General features: G+C 35.4%; 2 protein-coding genes across 6 annotated transcripts in view; one reads left to right on the top strand and one right to left on the bottom strand.

Moving 5' to 3' along the window:
* LOC142749990 (cytosolic beta-glucosidase-like) overlaps positions 1–11,943 on the bottom strand; it is a 93,974-nt gene extending 82,031 nt beyond the window's left edge. The window contains exon 1 of one of the 5 annotated variants that reach the window (XM_075858669.1): positions 11,662–11,943. The gene's annotated coding sequence lies outside the window, so the exon portion shown is untranslated. Of the gene's footprint in view, positions 1–10,218; positions 10,293–10,474; positions 10,831–10,862; positions 10,886–11,661 lie in introns of those variants that run through there. The other 4 variants (XM_075858677.1, XM_075858710.1, XM_075858703.1 and 1 more) reach the window with 4 other exon arrangements.
* Positions 10,405–22,238, top strand: part of ADGRA3 (adhesion G protein-coupled receptor A3) — a 70,689-nt gene continuing 58,855 nt past the window's right edge. Inside the window, exon 1 of the mRNA XM_075858661.1 lies at positions 10,405–10,896. Coding sequence (XP_075714776.1) covers positions 10,685–10,896 — 212 coding nt within the window. The 5' untranslated portion in view covers positions 10,405–10,684. The remainder of the gene's footprint in view (positions 10,897–22,238) is intronic.

Genomic DNA, 22,238 nt, shown 5'->3' with positions numbered 1-22,238 from the left:
TACTAGACTACTGCATGTAATAATGTAATATTATACTACTATACTGTACTACATGTAATAATATAATATTATACTACTATACTGTACTGCATGTAATAACGTAGTAATATAATTATACTACTAGACTGTACTGCATGTAATAACGTAGTAATATAATTATACTACTAGACTGTACTACATGTAATAATGTAATATTATACTACTATACTGTACTACATGTAATAACGTAGTAATATAATTATACTTCTAGACTGTACTACATGTAATATAATTATACTACTATACTATACTGCATGTAATAACGTAGTAATATAATTATACTACTAGACTGTACTACATGTAATATAATTATACTACTAGACTGTACTACATGTAATATAATTATACTACTATACTGTACTACATGTAATATAATTATACTACTATACTGTACTACATGTAATAATGTAATATTATGCTACTAGACTGTACTGCATGTAATAATGTAATATTATACTACTATACTGTACTACATGTAATAATGTAGTAATATAATTATACTACTAGACTGTACTACATGTAATAATGTAATATTATACTACTATACTGTACTGCATGTAATAACGTAGTAATATAATTATACTACTAGACTGTACTACATGTAATAATGTAATATTATACTACTATACTGTACTGCATGTAATAACGTAGTAATATAATTATACTACTAGACTGTACTACATGTAATATAATTATACTACTATACTGTACTGCATGTAATAATGTAATATTATACTACTATAATGTACTGCATGTAATAATAGCATTATACTACTATACTGTACTACATGTAATAATGCATTATTATACTACTATACTGTACTACATGTAATAATGTAATATTATACTACTATACTGTACTGCATGTAATAACGTAGTAATATAATTATACTACTAGACTGTACTACATGTAATAATGTAATATTATACTACTATACTGTACTACATGTAATAACGTAGTAATATAATTATACTACTAGACTGTACTACATGTAATATAATTATACTACTATACTGTACTACATGTAATAATGCATTATTATACTACTATACTGTACTGCATGTAATAACGTAGTAATATAATTATACTACTAGACTGTACTACATGTAATAATGTAATATTAAACTACTATAATGTACTGCATGTAATAACGTAGTAATATAATTATACTACTAGACTGTACTACATGTATTAATAATGTAATATTATACTACTAGACTGTACTACATGTAATATAATTATACTACTAGACTGTACTACATGTAATAATGTAATATTATACTACTATACTGTACTACATGTAATAACGTAGTAATATAATTATACTACTAGACTGTACTACATGTAATATAATTATACTACTAGACTGTACTACATGTAATATAATTATACTACTATACTGTACTACATGTAATATAATTATACTACTATACTGTACTACATGTAATAATGTAATATTATGCTACTAGACTGTACTGCATGTAATAATGTAATATTATACTACTATACTGTACTACATGTAATAATGTAATATTATGCTACTAGACTGTACTGCATGTAATAATGTAATATTATACTACTATACTGTACTGCATGTAATAACGTAGTAATATAATTATACTACTAGACTGTACTACATGTAATAATGTAATATTATACTACTATACTGTACTGCATGTAATAACGTAGTAATATAATTATACTACTAGACTGTACTACATGTAATATAATTATACTACTATACTGTACTGCATGTAATAATGTAATATTATACTACTATAATGTACTGCATGTAATAATAGCATTATACTACTATACTGTACTACATGTAATAATGTAATATTATGCTACTAGACTGTACTGCATGTAATAATGTAATATTATACTACTATACTGTACTGCATGTAATAACGTAGTAATATAATTATACTACTAGACTGTACTACATGTAATATAATTATACTACTAGACTGTACTACATGTAATATAATTATACTACTATACTGTACTACATGTAATAATGTAATATTATGCTACTAGACTGTACTGCATGTAATAATGTAATATTATACTACTATACTGTACTGCATGTAATAACGTAGTAATATAATTATACTACTAGACTGTACTACATGTAATATAATTATACTACTATACTGTACTGCATGTAATAATGTAATATTATACTACTATACTGTACTACATGTAATAATGTAATATTATACTACTATAATGTACTGCATGTAATAATAGCATTATACTACTATACTGTACTACATGTAATAATGCATTATTATACTACTATACTGTACTACATGTAATAACGTAGTAATATAATTATACTACTAGACTGTACTACATGTAATATAATTATACTACTATACTGTACTACATGTAATAATGTAGTAATATAATTATACTACTAGACTGTACTACATGTAATATAATTATACTACTATACTGTACTGCATGTAATAATGTAATATTATACTACTATACTGTACTACATGTAATAATGTAATATTATACTACTATAATGTACTGCATGTAATAATAGCATTATACTACTATACTGTACTACATGTAATAATGCATTATTATACTACTATACTGTACTGCATGTAATAATGTAATATTATACTACTATACTGTACTACATGTAATAATGTAATATTATACTACTATACTGTACTACATGTAATAACGTAGTAATATAATTATACTACTAGACTGTACTACATGTAATATAATTATACTACTAGACTGTACTACATGTAATAATGTAATATTATGCTACTAGACTGTACTGCATGTAATAATGTAATATTATACTACTATACTGTACTGCATGTAATAACGTAGTAATATAATTATACTACTAGACTGTACTACATGTAATAATGTAATATTATACTACTACACTGTACTACATGTAATAATGTAATATTATGCTACTAGACTGTACTGCATGTAATAACGTAGTAATATAATTATACTACTAGACTGTACTACATGTAATAATGTAATATTATACTACTATACTGTACTACATGTAATAATGTAATATTATGCTACTAGACTGTACTGCATGTAATAATGCAATATTATACTACTATACTGTACTGCATGTAATAACGTAGTAATATAATTATACTACTAGACTGTACTACATGTAATAATGTAATATTATACTACTATACTGTACTACATGTAATAACGTAGTAATATAATTATACTACTAGACTGTACTACATGTAATATAATTATACTACTAGACTGTACTACATGTAATATAATTATACTACTATACTGTACTACATGTAATAATGTAATATTATGCTACTAGACTGTACTGCATGTAATAATGTAATATTATACTTCTATACTGTACTACATGTAATAATGTAATATTATGCTACTAGACTGTACTGCATGTAATAATGTAATATTATACTACTATACTGTACTGCATGTAATAACGTAGTAATATAATTATACTACTAGACTGTACTACATGTAATAATGTAATATTATACTACTATACTGTACTACATGTAATAACGTAGTAATATAATTATACTTTTAGACTGTACTACATGTAATATAATTATACTACTATACTGTACTGCATGTAATAACGTAGTAATATAATTATACTACTAGACTGTACTACATGTAATATAATTATACTACTAGACTGTACTACATGTAATATAATTATACTACTATACTGTACTACATGTAATATAATTATACTACTATACTGTACTACATGTAATAATGTAATATTATGCTACTAGACTGTACTGCATGTAATAATGTAATATTATACTACTATACTGTACTACATGTAATAATGTAATATTATGCTACTAGACTGTACTGCATGTAATAATGTAATATTATACTACTATACTGTACTGCATGTAATAACGTAGTAATATAATTATACTACTAGACTGTACTACATGTAATAATGTAATATTATACTACTATACTGTACTACATGTAATAACGTAGTAATATAATTATACTACTAGACTGTACTACATGTAATATAATTATACTACTATACTGTACTGCATGTAATAATGTAATATTATACTACTATAATGTACTGCATGTAATAATAGCATTATACTACTATACTGTACTACATGTAATAATGCATTATTATACTACTATACTGTACTACATGTAATAATGTAATATTATACTACTATACTGTACTGCATGTAATAACGTAGTAATATAATTATACTACTAGACTGTACTACATGTAATAATGTAATATTATACTACTATACTGTACTACATGTAATAACGTAGTAATATAATTATACTACTAGACTGTACTACATGTAATATAATTATACTACTAGACTGTACTACATGTAATAATGTAATATTATACTACTATACTGTACTACATGTAATAACGTAGTAATATAATTATACTACTAGACTGTACTACATGTAATATAATTATACTACTAGACTGTACTACATGTAATATAATTATACTACTATACTGTACTACATGTAATATAATTATACTACTATACTGTACTACATGTAATAATGTAATATTATGCTACTAGACTGTACTGCATGTAATAATGTAATATTATACTACTATACTGTACTACATGTAATAATGTAATATTATGCTACTAGACTGTACTGCATGTAATAATGTAATATTATACTACTATACTGTACTGCATGTAATAACGTAGTAATATAATTATACTACTAGACTGTACTACATGTAATAATGTAATATTATACTACTATACTGTACTGCATGTAATAACGTAGTAATATAATTATACTACTAGACTGTACTACATGTAATATAATTATACTACTATACTGTACTGCATGTAATAATGTAATATTATACTACTATAATGTACTGCATGTAATAATAGCATTATACTACTATACTGTACTACATGTAATAATGCATTATTATACTACTATACTGTACTACATGTAATAATGTAATATTATACTACTATACTGTACTGCATGTAATAACGTAGTAATATAATTATACTACTAGACTGTACTACATGTAATATAATTATACTACTATACTGTACTACATGTAATAATGCATTATTATACTACTATACTGTACTGCATGTAATAACGTAGTAATATAATTATACTACTAGACTGTACTACATGTAATAATGTAATATTATACTACTATACTGTACTGCATGTAATAACGTAGTAATATAATTATACTACTAGACTGTACTGCATGTAATAATGTAATATTAAACTACTATAATGTACTGCATGTAATAACGTAGTAATATAATTATACTACTAGACTGTACTACATGTAATAATGTAATATTATACTACTACACTGTACTACATGTAATAACGTAGTAATATAATTATACTACTAGACTGTACTACATGTAATATAATTATACTACTAGACTACTGCATGTAATAACGTAGTAATATAATTATACTACTAGACTGTACTACATGTAATAATGTAATATTATGCTACTAGACTGTACTGCATGTAATAATGTAATATTATACTACTATACTGTACTGCATGTAATAACGTAGTAATATAATTATACTACTAGACTGTACTGCATGTAATAACGTAGTAATATAATTATACTACTAGACTGTACTACATGTAATAATGTAATATTATACTACTATACTGTACTACATGTAATAACGTAGTAATATAATTATACTTCTAGACTGTACTACATGTAATATAATTATACTACTATACTATACTGCATGTAATAACGTAGTAATATAATTATACTACTAGACTGTACTACATGTAATATAATTATACTACTAGACTGTACTACATGTAATATAATTATACTACTATACTGTACTACATGTAATATAATTATACTACTATACTGTACTACATGTAATAATGTAATATTATGCTACTAGACTGTACTGCATGTAATAATGTAATATTATACTACTATACTGTACTACATGTAATAATGTAGTAATATAATTATACTACTAGACTGTACTACATGTAATAATGTAATATTATACTACTATACTGTACTGCATGTAATAACGTAGTAATATAATTATACTACTAGACTGTACTACATGTAATAATGTAATATTATACTACTATACTGTACTGCATGTAATAACGTAGTAATATAATTATACTACTAGACTGTACTACATGTAATATAATTATACTACTATACTGTACTGCATGTAATAATGTAATATTATACTACTATAATGTACTGCATGTAATAATAGCATTATACTACTATACTGTACTACATGTAATAATGCATTATTATACTACTATACTGTACTACATGTAATAATGTAATATTATACTACTATACTGTACTGCATGTAATAACGTAGTAATATAATTATACTACTAGACTGTACTACATGTAATAATGTAATATTATACTACTATACTGTACTACATGTAATAACGTAGTAATATAATTATACTACTAGACTGTACTACATGTAATATAATTATACTACTATACTGTACTACATGTAATAATGCATTATTATACTACTATACTGTACTGCATGTAATAACGTAGTAATATAATTATACTACTAGACTGTACTACATGTAATAATGTAATATTAAACTACTATAATGTACTGCATGTAATAACGTAGTAATATAATTATACTACTAGACTGTACTACATGTAATAATGTAATATTATACTACTACACTGTACTACATGTAATAACGTAGTAATATAATTATACTACTAGACTGTACTACATGTAATATAATTATACTACTAGACTGTACTGCATGTAATAACGTAGTAATATAATTATACTACTAGACTGTACTACATGTAATATAATTATACTACTAGACTGTACTACATGTAATAATGTAATATTATACTACTATACTGTACTGCATGTAATAACGTAGTAATATAATTATACTACTAGACTGTACTACATGTAATATAATTATACTACTATACTGTACTGCATGTAATAATGTAATATTATGCTACTAGACTGTACTGCATGTAATAATGTAATATTATACTACTATACTGTACTGCATGTAATAACGTAGTAATATAATTATACTACTAGACTGTACTACATGTAATAATGTAATATTATACTACTATACTGTACTACATGTAATATTATTGTACTATACTGTACTACATGTAATAACGTAGTAATATAATTACACTACTAGACTGTACTACATGTAATAATGTAATATTATACTACTATAATGTACTGCATGTAATAATATAATTATACTACTATACTGTACTACATGTAATAATGCATTATTATACTACTATACTGTACTACATGTAATAATATAATTATACTACTATACTGTACTACATGTAATAATGCATTATTATACTACTATACTGTACTACATGTAATAATGTACTATTATGCTACTATACTGTACTGCATGTAATAATATCATTATACTACTATACTGTACTACATGTAATAATGCATTATTATACTACTATACTGTACTACATGTAATAACGTAGTAATATAATTATACTACTAGACTGTACTACATGTAATAATGTAATATTATACTACTATACTGTACTGCATGTAATAACGTAGTAATATAATTATACTACTAGACTGTACTGCATGTAATAATGTAATATTAAACTACTATAATGTACTGCATGTAATAACGTAGTAATATAATTATACTACTAGACTGTACTACATGTAATAATGTAATATTATACTACTACACTGTACTACATGTAATAACGTAGTAATATAATTATACTACTAGACTGTACTACATGTAATATAATTATACTACTAGACTGTACTGCATGTAATAACGTAGTAATATAATTATACTACTAGACTGTACTACATGTAATAATGTAATATTATACTACTAGACTGTACTACATGTAATAATGTAATATTATACTACTATACTGTACTACATGTAATAACGTAGTAATATAATTATACTACTAGACTGTACTACATGTAATATAATTATACTACTAGACTGTACTACATGTAATAATGTAATATTATACTACTAGACTGTACTACATGTAATATAATTATACTACTATACTGTACTGCATGTAATAATGTAATATTATGCTACTAGACTGTACTGCATGTAATAATGTAATATTATACTACTATACTGTACTACATGTAATAACGTAGTAATATAATTATACTACTAGACTGTACTACATGTAATAATGTAATATTATACTACTACACTGTACTACATGTAATAATGTAATATTATACTACTATACTGTACTACATGTAATATTATTGTACTATACTGTACTACATGTAATAACGTAGTAATATAATTATACTACTAGACTGTACTACATGTAATAATGTAATATTATACTACTATAATGTACTGCATGTAATAATATAATTATACTACTATACTGTACTACATGTAATAATGCATTATTATACTACTATACTGTACTACATGTAATAATGTAATATTATGCTACTATACTGTACTGCATGTAATAATATCATTATACTACTATACTGTACTACATGTAATAATGCATTATTATACTACTATACTGTACTGCATGTAATAATGTAATATTATGCTACTATACTGTACTGCATGTAATAATATAATATTATACTACTATACTGTACTGCATGTAATAATGTAATATTATACTACTATACTGTACTGCATGTAATAATGTAATATTATACTACTATACTGTACTGCATGTAATAATGTAATATTATACTACTATACTGTACTGCATGTAATAATGCATTATTATACTACTATACTGTACTGCATGTAATAATATAATATTATACTACTATACTGTACTACATGTAATAATGTAATATTATACTACTATACTGTACTGCATGTAATAATATAATATTATACTACTATACTGTACTGCATGTAATAATGTAATATTATACTACTATACTGTACTGCATGTAATAATATAATATTATACTACTATACTGTACTACATGTAATAATGCATTATTATACTACTATACTGTACTACATGTAATAATGTAATATTATACTACTATAATGTACTGCATGTAATAATATCATTATACTACTATACTGTACTACATGTAATAATGCATTATTATACTACTATAGTGTACTACATGTATTATACTAATTTACTGTACTTTATGTAATACTACTATTATACTACTATATTGTACTGCATGAGATAAGCTAATTATACTACTATACTGTACTACATGTACTAATGTAATAATATACTACTATAATGTACTGCAAGTATTTATCATTATACTACTATACTGTACTGCATGTAATAATATAATTATACTACTATACTGTACTGCATGAGATAATATAATTATACTACTATATATCATACTATACTGTACTACATGTGATAATATTACTATATTACTATAATGTACTACATGTGATAATATAACTATATTACTATACTGTACTACATGTGATAATATAACTATATTACTATAATGTACTACATGTGACAATATAACTATATTACTATACTGTACTACATGTGATAATATTACTATATTACTATACTGTACTACATGTGATAATATTACTATATTACTATAATGTACTACATGTGACAATATAACTATATTACTATACTGTACTACATGTGATAATATTACTATATTACTATACTGTACTACATGTGATAATATTACTATATTACTATAATGTACTACATGTGATAATATAACTATATTACTATACTGTACTACATGTGATAATATAACTATATTACTATAATGTACTACATGTGATAATATAACTATATTACTATAATGTACTACATGTGACAATATAACTATATTACTATACTGTACTACAAGTGATAATATTACTATATTACTATAATGTACTACATGTGATAATATAACTATATTACTATACTGTACTACATGTGATAATATTACTATATTACTATAATGTACTACATGTGATAATATAACTATATTACTATACTGTACTACATGTGATAATATAACTATATTACTATAATGTACTACATGTGATAATATAACTATATTACTATACTGTACTACATGTGACAATATAACTATATTACCATTGTGTGCTGTACAATACACATGAGCAGCGAGCTCAGACGGACTGTGTAGTACCCGGGCCCGCTCATGTGCTGCACAGTCTGTGTTCTATCATTACACATTATTGTGTACATTAGTGCGGGTTTCCCCCTCTTTCCGCTGACATGTCTGTGCCTGGAGAGGAGGAGACAGGGGGGAGGAGGAGACCATCCCGAGAGATGGGGGGAGGACAGTCTGGAGCAGCTGTGTGTGTATGGGAAGGAAGGGGCCTCTTACCACTGCCCGGGGCAACAATGTGACCGGACCTCCCAAGCCGTGCAGCCAGAGACCCTCACCCAGTAACCGGACTATACCCGGCTGTTATCCACATAGCGGCGAATATTCTCCGCTCAGCAGACAGGGGGCGCCTGCTCGCAGTCCGGACATTCTGGAGCCGCACACGGACAGTACAATCAGCTTCGGGCCGGGCTGGTAGTCATTGCTGGGATGGAGGCCCCGGGCCTGGCGCTGCTCGCTCTCCTCTCGCTAGTGACTGCCGAGTGGTCGTTCCCTCCCGGGTGTAAACAGGACGGGAAGCCCCGGGGAGCGGGAGGGAGAGCGGCAGGATCCGGAGGGGACGCGGGCAAGGTGGTGTGTAGCAGCCTGGAAATCGGGAGGATCTTACCCCTGGGAGCTCTGCCCAACCGGACCTCCACCCTGTAAGTACTGAACTAGTCTATGACTACAAGTACCAGCAAGCCCTGCTCCTCTCTATATCCGCACTACATCAGCTGAGCTGCACATAGTGTATACCTGGCATAGCGTGAGGACCCCAGGAGTGTGGCACATGGGCAGTGCTAGTATACTGTATATGATAGATACCCTCCTGTTATACACGCTATATATATATATATACCCTCCTGTTATACATGCAGTAAAGGAAAGTGGGCTTCTTTCGTAGTGCTCCACCATCACTGTCCGGTCACAATCCCTCTGCCGCTGACCCCCTATTGTACGGCCGCACCGCCGCTGATCCCCTATTGTACGGCCGCACCGCCGCTGATCCCCCTATTGTACGGCCGCACCGCCGCTGATCCCCCTATTGTACGGCCGCACCGCTGCTGATCCCCCTAGTGTACAGCTTCAATCCCTCTGTCGCTTTTTCAGACTAACCCCTACAGTAGCAGCAAAGCGAATGAGATTTGAACAAAACTCATCCACCCGCAGCAGGAGAAAAAACGGTGGAAACGCTGCGGAATGTTTATGCTGTGTGTGAACGTAGTCTTGTGCGGTTTCGCTCCCTCTGCTGTTCTGCAGCCTTGTTCCCTACTGTGCCCTTATAGTATGTGGCGGATTAAACAACACGCTCACCGTATAATGCTAGTGAATCTGGTAATTCGATGCAAAAAAATATCTGCACAGATTTCACCCTATACAAGGCAAGGCATAAATGTAGCGGAGTCTCTGACATATTCACAACTTACTGGGATGAATCTCTTCTGTCTGAACATTTGTTGTCGTCGTGATAAAGAAATAATTAGAGTTTCCTACATGGATCAGATCTTCATTCCAATCATAGAGAACATGAATGATTTTCCATGGTAAAGTTCTCTATACGGGAGCTGAATACCTGCGTCGCGCTGCCCAGGGCCGACCGTCCCAAAAATTCCTAAACGGCGGAGTGTCGTCTGATCCGGCGCCTGCAGCGTTACATGTGGACTTTAGTCTTGACTTTGTTCAGATCCGATGATTAGACGTTTGACTTCTGAGCTGCACCCAATAAATGCCACTACACTCTTCTCCTCACCTGGTATATAGCCTGATTAGTGGGCATTGTTTTATGGGGAGCTTACGTTTATTGCCATGCAGTGCTTGGCGTGGTAACAAATCTGCAGATCACCATGTAATTCCCATTCTGATCTAGACCTTATGTATCTGTGAATCGTATTCGTTATACAGCCCTGTGCACATTAAGTCAAAGTTGGCCAAGTTCGCCGACTATCTATTGTGTATGGGGGGGCAGCCAGATCTCCCCTTGATCGCAGATATCGGAGAACTAAAAAGGTCAGCATGTTATTAACCTGCTCAATTCTTTCTTCACGCCAGAGATAAGTCAATGTCAAAGTTGTCTGGCAGCTGCTTATCTCCGATTTCTGCCAAGGATATCTTCAAAATACATGACGGGTATATGTAGTGCAAATACTGACCGTGTGAACATGCCCTTATTGTTAGGTGTAAAGAACCCCTCGTGTACAGTCCCCTTGTCACCTCACCATCTGCCGCCATATTGTCCTCTAGGGCTTCTTGATCAGAATACTTCTGTATGTACAACGGTATTTCATTTTGGGCCCCAGCCCCGTTTGACACAAGCGTACCATAAATTTATAAAGCCCGTGTGCCATTTTCTACCCCGGGTCAGACATTTCCATTAAAGGGTTTTTCCGAACTCTACATTTTATGGCTTGTCTACAGGATATTCCATAACTGTCTGATAGATGCGGCTCCCAGATCTCTAGAACAGGGTTCATCTGACCCCCGTTTGGCCAGCTAAGCGGCCACTGACTGTTTCCGTAACTCCCATAGAATAAAGTGGAGGCAGCTGCGCGGTCATCTCTCTAGATAGTCCCTGCCTGGAATTGTGGACCAGGGGTTGGGTGTCCCCTGTTCTCGATGTAGGTGCAGGTCCCAGCTCTGTGGATATGCCATAAATGTCTGAGCCGGGAATAACCATGGGATATGTGGGGAGCGAAAAGTATGAACAGTGTAGTCCCTGCAGTATGTGAGTACTCCGCTAATATACATTCCGGGCCCCCGTTGTGCTGATTATGACATTTTAATCGATTTTTATAGCGCTGGCGGGGGACCGGAAGTCTAGTTGCACGGTCTTCCTTTACGACGACCTGACTCTTCGTCATGTGACCGGCCACTGTAATTACGTACAAGCAGGAGCTATTGCTGCAATGATTACATAGAGAGCAGCGGGGCCGGTCACATGATGGAGTCATATTGTTATTCCGTTCCCAGACAGCGCTGTAAAAGCGATCAAAATCTCAGAATCTGCGCAATGGGGGACTGGAATGTATATTAGCGAGTGCTCACATGCTGTAGGGACTACCCTGCTAATTATTTTCACTCCCCACATAAACCCCTTTAATGTTGGAAATCCAACATTTGTATGAAATTTCTATACAAGCCTGTGACAATTTAGTGTATTTGGAGCATGTACAGTATGTTTTCCACCATTTTTTTTTAGTGACCGGACATAGACACCTTTTATACACGTGGCCCAATATATTTTTCAATGCTGCAGAAGATTAAACGAGTCCTCAATGTAAGAAAGGGCACCCGAAACTGGATCGCTGGGAGAGAGTTATCAAAATCTTGTGCAAAAGAAAAGTGGAAGAGTTGCTCATAGGAACCAATCAGATCACAGCTCTGGGTCGTTGCTCTGAACATCCTGGCACCCAGCGACTGACCTGTTAAGCCATATAGAACTCCACTCTAAGGGTATGTTCACACGCTTAACCAAAAACTTCTGAAAATACGGAGCTGTTTTCAAGGGAAAAGAGCTCCTGATTTTCAGAGGGTTTTTTTAGCAACTCGCGTTTTTGGAGCTGTTTTTCTTTAGAGTCTATGAAAAATGGCTCCACAAACGGCTGAAGAAGTGGCATGCACTTTCGTGCCCATTTTTCCCATTGAAATCAATGGGCAGATGTTTGGAGGCGCTCTGCGTCCGTTTTTTCAGGCCGTTTACGGCCCGATAAACTGCCGAAGATAGCCCGTGTGAACATACCCTAAAGGCCGAATAATATTTCAAGCTACTCTCAGCCGTCCAGACACGACAGCGGTGGGTTATAAGTTCGAATAACTGTTTTTAGTTCACATACACATGGCTGTCTTAGGGCTCATTCAGACGGGTGCGATTCTCGTCCGTGATATCAATGGGGCTATTCACACACGCATGTTTTTTTACGCAGCGAGTGTCTGTGGTGTGAAAGTCACTGCATGTCCTATATCGGTGTGTTTTCACGCACCTAGTCGCCCATTGAAGTCAATGGGAGCATGAAAACCACAGACGCACATCCGTCTGCTGTCCGTGTTTCACGCATTAACTACATTGAAGAAAAAAAGTGATTGCAAGTGCGAGAAAAACACATGCCGCACGCAAATCACACTGATGCAAAAACGCAACGCACACAGACAGATTTACGTGCGTTTTTTTCCAATTATTGCTGCTTTAATTTTACAAATGGCCTCTTAAAATTGAGAGGTGGAATCTGATTGGCTGCTTTGGGTTCACTGCTCCACTTTTGCACTAGTTTTGATAAATTTCCCCAATGTGGTCATATTTTACCTGTGATTTCGTATGATAAAGAACATTTTGACGCATTTCATTGGATGCTTCTCGGGGAGATTATCTGCGTCATGTTGTACCGCACATCAGCGTATGCACCTGATATGGTTCTGTAGTATGGAGGCAGAGGAATTTATTGTGCTCAGGGATTGCCGCCTAACTTTTTGGGTTATATAGAAAGCTAATTGTCCAGCGCAACAAAAAAAAAGTTAAAATTTGCTCTCAAAGTCTACAGTAATCTATCCATCCTTACAATTCGGGTAAATTGGGGGATTTGCTGCAAAAGCGCTTCCTTATGTTGTAAAGTATGGGTTTGAAGTGAATCTACTACAAAGGTCCTTTTATGACTGGAGGCGGCCGTCTACATGTAGTAAAACTCCCCTGATCACTATATTGTTCTGGACACCTAAGCAAAGGCCTCACTGAGTCCTGCTAAAATCTCAGAATTACTGCGATCAATGACGGAAAAGTCGCCGACGTGGTTGGGATTCTTGTGATTGCTGCTTAGTTTTTTTTTTTTCATAAGGAACGATTAAAGCTGCTCGCGAGTCACGGTTAGGGCATGTTCACACGCACTAATTACGGACGTAATTCGGGCGTTTTTGCCCCGAATTACGTCCGAAAAATGCGCCTCGATAGCGTTGACAAACATCTGCCCATTGAAAGCAATGGGCTGACGTTTGTCTGTTCACACGAGGCGTATATTTACGCGCCGCTGTCAAATGACGGCGCATAAATAGACGCCCGCGTCAAAGAAGTGTCCTGTCACTTCTTTGGGCGTAATTGGAGCCGTTATTCATTGACTCCAATGAAAAGCAGCGCCAATTACATCCGTAATGGCCATGGCGTTCAAGCGCCTGCACATGCCGTTACGGCTGAAATTACGGGGATGTTTCCTCCTGAAAACATCCCCGTAATTTCAGCCGTTACGGACGGTCGTGTGAACATACCCTAATGCTGGGATTTTAGCATGATTTGCAGGCAACCGAATGTCAACGTGAAGCTTTAGCCTAGAGTTTCCAGTACCGACATGCATTACCTGATGTCCTCTAATATTCCTATCATGTGCTCTGACTGTATATCCTCTTATATAAACATTAGTCACTATAGGTGATGACTGACATATCTGGAGTGAATTTGTGCACCTCTGATTATTTATGTCACTCTCCTGTTATTACTCTACACACCCTTAAAGTGTAGCTAAACGTTTGACAAACTTCTGACATGTCATAGTGTCATGTCAGAAGTTTGGATTGGTGGGGGTCCGAGCACTGAGACCCCCACCGATCGCCAGAACGAAGCAGCTGAAGCGCTCGTGTGAGCGCTGAGCTGCTTCGTTTCTGTTCTTCCGTTTTCTGATGTGAGGCACGTGGTGTGATGAATTTTGGATGTGCCTCACGTTAATAGTAATTAACCCCATCATGTTCCTCTGTCATAATGAACAACATTGGGTTAATGTGTGAGGTACATGATAGGGTTAATTACTATTAATGTGATGCACATTGAGGTTACATTTATCACACCTCGTGCCTTACATTAATAAGTGAAAGTTATTTTTTTTTATAGCGTACACATCATAAATGACGCAAAAAAATTGTTGTTCAGGTTATTACAGCCGCGCCAATTCCGAATGTGTATGTATTGAGACTTATTTTAATATTTATTGTAAAACATACACTACCGTTCAAAAGTTTAGGGTCAGTTAGAAATTTCCTTATTTTTGCAAGAAAAGCACAGTTTTTTTCAATGAAGATAACATTACATTTGTGGGTTCGATTAAACTCTCAAAATGGCTAGAAAAAGAGAGTTTTCATGTGAAACTCGACAATCTATTCTTGTTCTTAGAAATGAAGGCTATTCCATGCGAGAAATTGCCAAGAAACTGAAGATTTCCTACAACGGTGTGTACTACTCCCTTCAGAGGACAGCACACACAGGCTCTAACCAGAGTAGAAAGAGAAGTGGTAGGCCCCGCTGCACAACTGAGCAACAAGACAAGTACATTAGAGTCTCTAGTTTGAGAAATAGACGCCTCACAGGTCCTCAACTGGAAGCTTCATGAAATAGTACCCGCAAAAGCCAGTGTCAACGTCTACAGTGAAGAGGCGACTCCGGGATGCTGGCCTTCAGGGCAGAGTGGCAAAGAAAAAGCCATATCTGAGACTGGCTAATAAAAGGAAAAGATTAATATGGGCAAAAGCACACAGACATTGGACAGAGGAAGATTGGAAAAAAGTGTTATGGACAGACGAATCGAAGTTTGAGGTGTTTGGATCACACAGAAGAACATTTGTGAGACGCAGAACAACTGGAAAGATGCTGGAAGAGTGCCTGACGCCATCTGTCAAGCATGGTGGAGGTAATGTGATGGTCTGGGGTTGCTTTGGTGCTGGTAAAGTGGGAGATTTGTACAAGGTAAAAGGGATTTTGAATAAGGAAGGCTATCACTCCATTTTGCAACGCCATGCCATACCCTGTGGACAGCGCTTGATTGGAGCCAATTTCATCCTACAACAGGACAATGACCCAAAGCACACCTCCAAATTATGCAAGAACTATTTAGGGAAGAAGCAGGCAGCTGGTATTCTATCTGTAATGGAGTGGCCAGCGCAGTCACCAGATCTCAACCCCATAGAGCTGTTGTGGGAGCAGCTTGACCGTATGGTACGCAAGAAGTGCCCATCAAGCCAATCCAACTTGTGGGAGGGCCTTCTGGAAGCATGGGGTGAAATTTCTCCCGATTACCTCAGCAAATTAACAACTAGAATGCCAAACGTCTGCAATGCTGTAATTGCTGCAAATGGAGCATTCTTTGACGAAAGCAAAGTTTGAAGGAGAAAATTATTATTTCAAATAAAAATCATTATTTCTAACCTTGTCAATGTCTTGACTATATTTTCTAGTCATTTTGCAACTCATTTGATAAATATAAGTGTGAGTTTTCATGGAAAGCACAAAATTGTCTGGGTGACCCCAAACTTTTGAACGGTAGTGTATGTATGTGTGTGTTTTTTTGTTTGTTTTTTATTTAACATTACTTTTTAACTTTTTTATTTTAAAATTTTAATGTACTGGCATATATCTACATTCCAGTACATTAGCCTGTGTACGGGTCGTACACAGGCAGTTGTTAGGACTTACCCAAGTATGCCCTCGCAGGAAATATGGTAAGACAGCCCAGGGGTCCTTCAATGGACCCTGGGCTGTCTGCCCATATATGGTATGTCCCTCAATCGCGTCACAGGGATTTCGTGTGACGCGATCCAAGGGGCATCTCCCTTTGCATTTTCCCTTTGAATGCTGCGGTCAGCTTTGATCAGGGGAATAGCGGCGGAGATGAGAGGTTTCTCTGATCTCCGCCGTTAGAGCGGGACTGCGGCTGTGTAATACAGCTATTGCCCCGCTCATGACAACAAGTGCGCGCGAGGTCAACATGAGGTGATGCGGCCGGCGCTGCACTAATGAGTGCAGGCACTGAACACAGAACATGGGTGTGTTTTGCAGTGCGCCCGCCATGTTCTGTCTTCAGTACCGGCGCTCATCAGTGCAGGACCGGCCGCATCACTTCATGCTGACCACATGCACACTTGTCAGGACTCGGGCGGGGCAATGACTGAATCACACAGCCGCAGCCTGCGGCGGCACAGCTTAGTATCGAAATACATTAAATAACGGTTTCGAACAGTTTGAGGTGCACGGTATTGAAACAGTATCGATGCATCGTGCATCCCTAATCTTGTACAGATTTTTTTGACATGATAAAAACCTATAAAATATTTATGTACTGATCTTGGTTCTTGTGCTGTATATATGTAGTGAGCTTGGTTCTGGTGCTGTATATATGTACTGAGCTTGGTTCTGGTGCTGTATTTATATGCTGAGCTTGGTTCTTGAGTTGTTTATATGTAGTGAATGTCTCTTTGGTGCTGTATATATGTATTGAGCTTGGTGGTTATGATGTATATAACTCCAGAACCAAGCTCCGTACATAAATACAGCACAAGCACAAATACAGCTCAGTACAGAGATCATTTGCAAATTCAGTTTACCCCCTGCCATATAAGCTTGTAAGGCATAAAACCAAAGTTCCCAGTATAGCCAGAAAAATTGTAAGGATATACTGGGATTTGCTGTCTCACAAAAAGGAAACGATGCACCCATCGTCTCGCTGCAGATCATACAGTGCTGATCAGTCACAGAGAGATAAACCTTTACATTTTGTGACGTGTTCTCCGAGTGGAGTCATTGTTTTTCTCCTTTTCCATCCGGTCCAGACCTCTATGATGACTCCTCCTGCCACGACCCGTTTCTGCAGAGTTTGCCGCTCAGTTGTCTTTGGAATTTCACTTTTCCAACATTTCCGCAACTATAAACGAAGATAAAATTCTTATGCCCCTAAGGCCGGATTCACACGAGCGTGTGCGTTTTTCCGCGCGCAAAAGGCACTTAACAGCTCCGTGTGTCATCACCATATGATGAGCGGCTGCGTGATTTTCTCGCAGCCGCCATCATTATGACACTCCGTTTGTATGTTTGTAAACAGAAAAGCATGTGGTGCTTTTCTGTTTTCATTCATACTTTTCACTGCTGTTGCGCGAATCACGCGCATCACACGGAATTGCTTCCGTGTGCTGCGCGTGATTTTCACGCACCCATTGACTTCAATGGGTGCGTGATGCGCGAAATACGCACAAAGAACGGACATGTCGTGAGTTTTACGCAGCGGACTCACGCTGCGCAAAAATCATGGACTGTCTGCACGGCCCCATAGACTAATATACGTCCGTGCGAGGCGTGTGAAAAATCACACGCGTTGCACGGACGTATATCACGTTCGTCTGAATAAGCCCTAAATATAATAGTATCATACACTGTGCCCCTGAATATAATAGTGCTACACATTGTACTCCAGAATATAATAGTACCATACGCTGCGCCCAAGAATAAAATTGTCAAACACTGTAAAGTAATGCACCGCACACACACAGTGTCCTCTGTCACACGGGGACCCCACTCTGTACGAGTCCCTGTGGTTCCTAAACGCTTCCACTTTGCAATAATATCACTCACAGTTGATCGTGGAATGCCTAGGATGGAAGAAATTTCACCAACTGACTTGTTACAACGGCGACGTCCTATTACAGGACCACGCTGGAATTCAGTCCGGTCTAGAACGACCCATTCGAAAGGCAGACTGCATGGCTAGGTGCTGGATTTTATACACTGGTGGCAATGAGACTGAATGAAACATATAATGTCCATAAAATGTTTGTCTATGTATCTATATATATATATATATATAAAATTATATTTGTGTGTGTGTATATAATATATATATTTGTGTATATGTTCCTTTTCTCATACATTCGGTACACCATAGACGGTATCCTATGTTGACATTTTTTGGGCATCTCTAAGTGTCTATGCTCTTACACACATTCTTTTCGAGGAATGTCTGTTAATCCAGAATATTTGATAATCTGCCACCTATCCTGTACAAGAGATCTATTATTTGGATTAAGTAATCTTCTGTAAATCCTAGGGAGTTTTTAAAAAAACAAAAAATGTTTTAACATTTAGTTTTTCATTTAAGATTTGCGATGTTATACTGATCTCTTTATAGGGGCGGTCTGGTTTTCCAGTGTTTACATTAATGGACTCCCGTCATATAGTAAAGGACACGTCTATTTAGGTGTTAACATGAAAGAAATGAATTAAGGGCCTCTTCCTGTGAGAAACCCCCGGCAGCGACTCAAGTGGCCGATTTTATAGGTGGTGATTAATCCGGGACATTGACCTGTTGGCTCATCCTTGCACTTTGGGAGGACTTGTCCTTATTTTATGACTTGCCGGCTAACTATGCTATAAACACTGTCTTAAAGGGAACAAGACAAGTGAGGCCTCCATAGCTAATACATGGTCTTCATGCGTCGTCATTCATTCCCAAACTTGATTTTTAAAAGTGGAAACATTCTTAGGAACCACATGAAAGACCTAGAATCTCCCTCATCATTGTGCTCAGGGATTGTTGGGGGAGGACATAAGCCTCACGTCTGCTCTGGTGGCCCCCAGCCTAAACAATACATGTCCATACTGGTTCTCCTGTTGTGTTTCGTGTCCTGTATGACGGGCATGAAATATTGCTGCTTACATAATGAGTTCTAGCATTTGCTGGAGAGTTAAATTATCACAGATGTCTCGACCGGGAAATATTACAAGGAACATGATTAGAAACGTTTATTGGATGTTAACCGCTGAGATCTACGGAAATGGCGTGAAATGTAGTTATGAGGATATAAAAATAAAAAAAATAGGCCTCGTCTCAAAACTGCACCAAAGAAAGTGTCCTTTAGGCCTCATTCACACCTGCGTTGGAGGATTTGTTAGGGGTTTTTGTTGCAGATCTGGCCAGAAATAGCGCAGCATTCTGTGCTTTTGTTTCCGGTAAAACCACAAACCACAGCCTCAACGGAATTTTGATATAACTTATTAAAGTCAATGGGTTCCATCGGTCGCCTCTGGCGTCTATCGAGCAACGGAACCGGCGTTGAATAAGCTATTCTCATTCATTGCCAGTGAAAGGTGAGCGAATTCTGACAGGATTTAGGCGTAGAATCCTGAACGTGTGAACATGGGCATAGGCAGATAACAAGAAAGAAAGAAAGTTTAGTTAAATTGTACCAATGTGATAGCTTCTGCCACCAGTGCCAGTGTGAATACGTAGATGTAATCCCTGTATTTTTTCTTTGTCACATATGGCTTTTTTGCCTGATGTTGCATCTATACATTACAGTTTATTTGTTTTTTCTTAACACCGCATGCAACAGTGTGCTACGATCTTGTAAGGCCTCATGCCCACGAACGTGGTTTTTGCATCTGCAATTCATACGAAAAATGCGGGTTTAATTGCGGAGCCATTTCTATGGGACAATGCACAAGACCGTGGTTTCCACGGAGCCCGGACCACAAAAAAATAGAATTATATGGGCCGTATTTGCAGTCCGGGCTCATTGAAATCAATGTGTGCCTGGTCTGTGATTTGCGGACGGCCTGCGGGTGACACTCCACAGCCGTCAATGCCATAATCACGGGCCGTGCACGCGGCTATGGCCATGTGCATGAGGCCTATACCAAATCCTTTAGGATAATCCTGTATCCCTGTTTAAAATCAGGCACACAGAGGTACAGTAGGGGCTGACAGACACCATATTACAAATCCATACAACGCAGATCTGTGACGATCCATGCCTCTCCTTTTGATTCTTGGTTCATAGTCCCGTTCTATTTTTGCATTTAGAAAACGCGTTGTTTAGAGCTTGCTCTGCCGCAGGGTTTTTGATCTCCCACATGCAGCAGCAAAATAAAAGGTGTAAGGGCCTGTTCACCTCAGCGTTGCCCTTCCATTGACGGGCTCCGTCTGAGGTTTCTGTCGGGTTAACCCCTCAACGAAGAGGCAAACTGAAAACAACTGCGCTATAGATTCCGTCAAAACAACGGAACCCTGTCACAACGGTGACAAACGGAAAACTTTAGCAACGTTGAGATCAGTGGTGAGGAAAACGGAAACTAAGGTTAGAGTTTGCCTTTCCGTTGAGGGGTTAACCCGACACAAACCTCCGACGGAACCCCTCAACGGAAGGGCAACACTGATCATTGTTTAGAGGACTTGTTCATTACTTCTTTGTCTTTTATGCTTATTCGTTCTCC

Source organism: Rhinoderma darwinii, chromosome 1 (genome assembly GCF_050947455.1).
Source record: "Rhinoderma darwinii isolate aRhiDar2 chromosome 1, aRhiDar2.hap1, whole genome shotgun sequence".
In the NCBI taxonomy this organism is placed as follows: Eukaryota; Metazoa; Chordata; class Amphibia; order Anura; family Rhinodermatidae; genus Rhinoderma; species Rhinoderma darwinii.
This window is presented reverse-complemented; position numbering and strand designations above follow the sequence as displayed.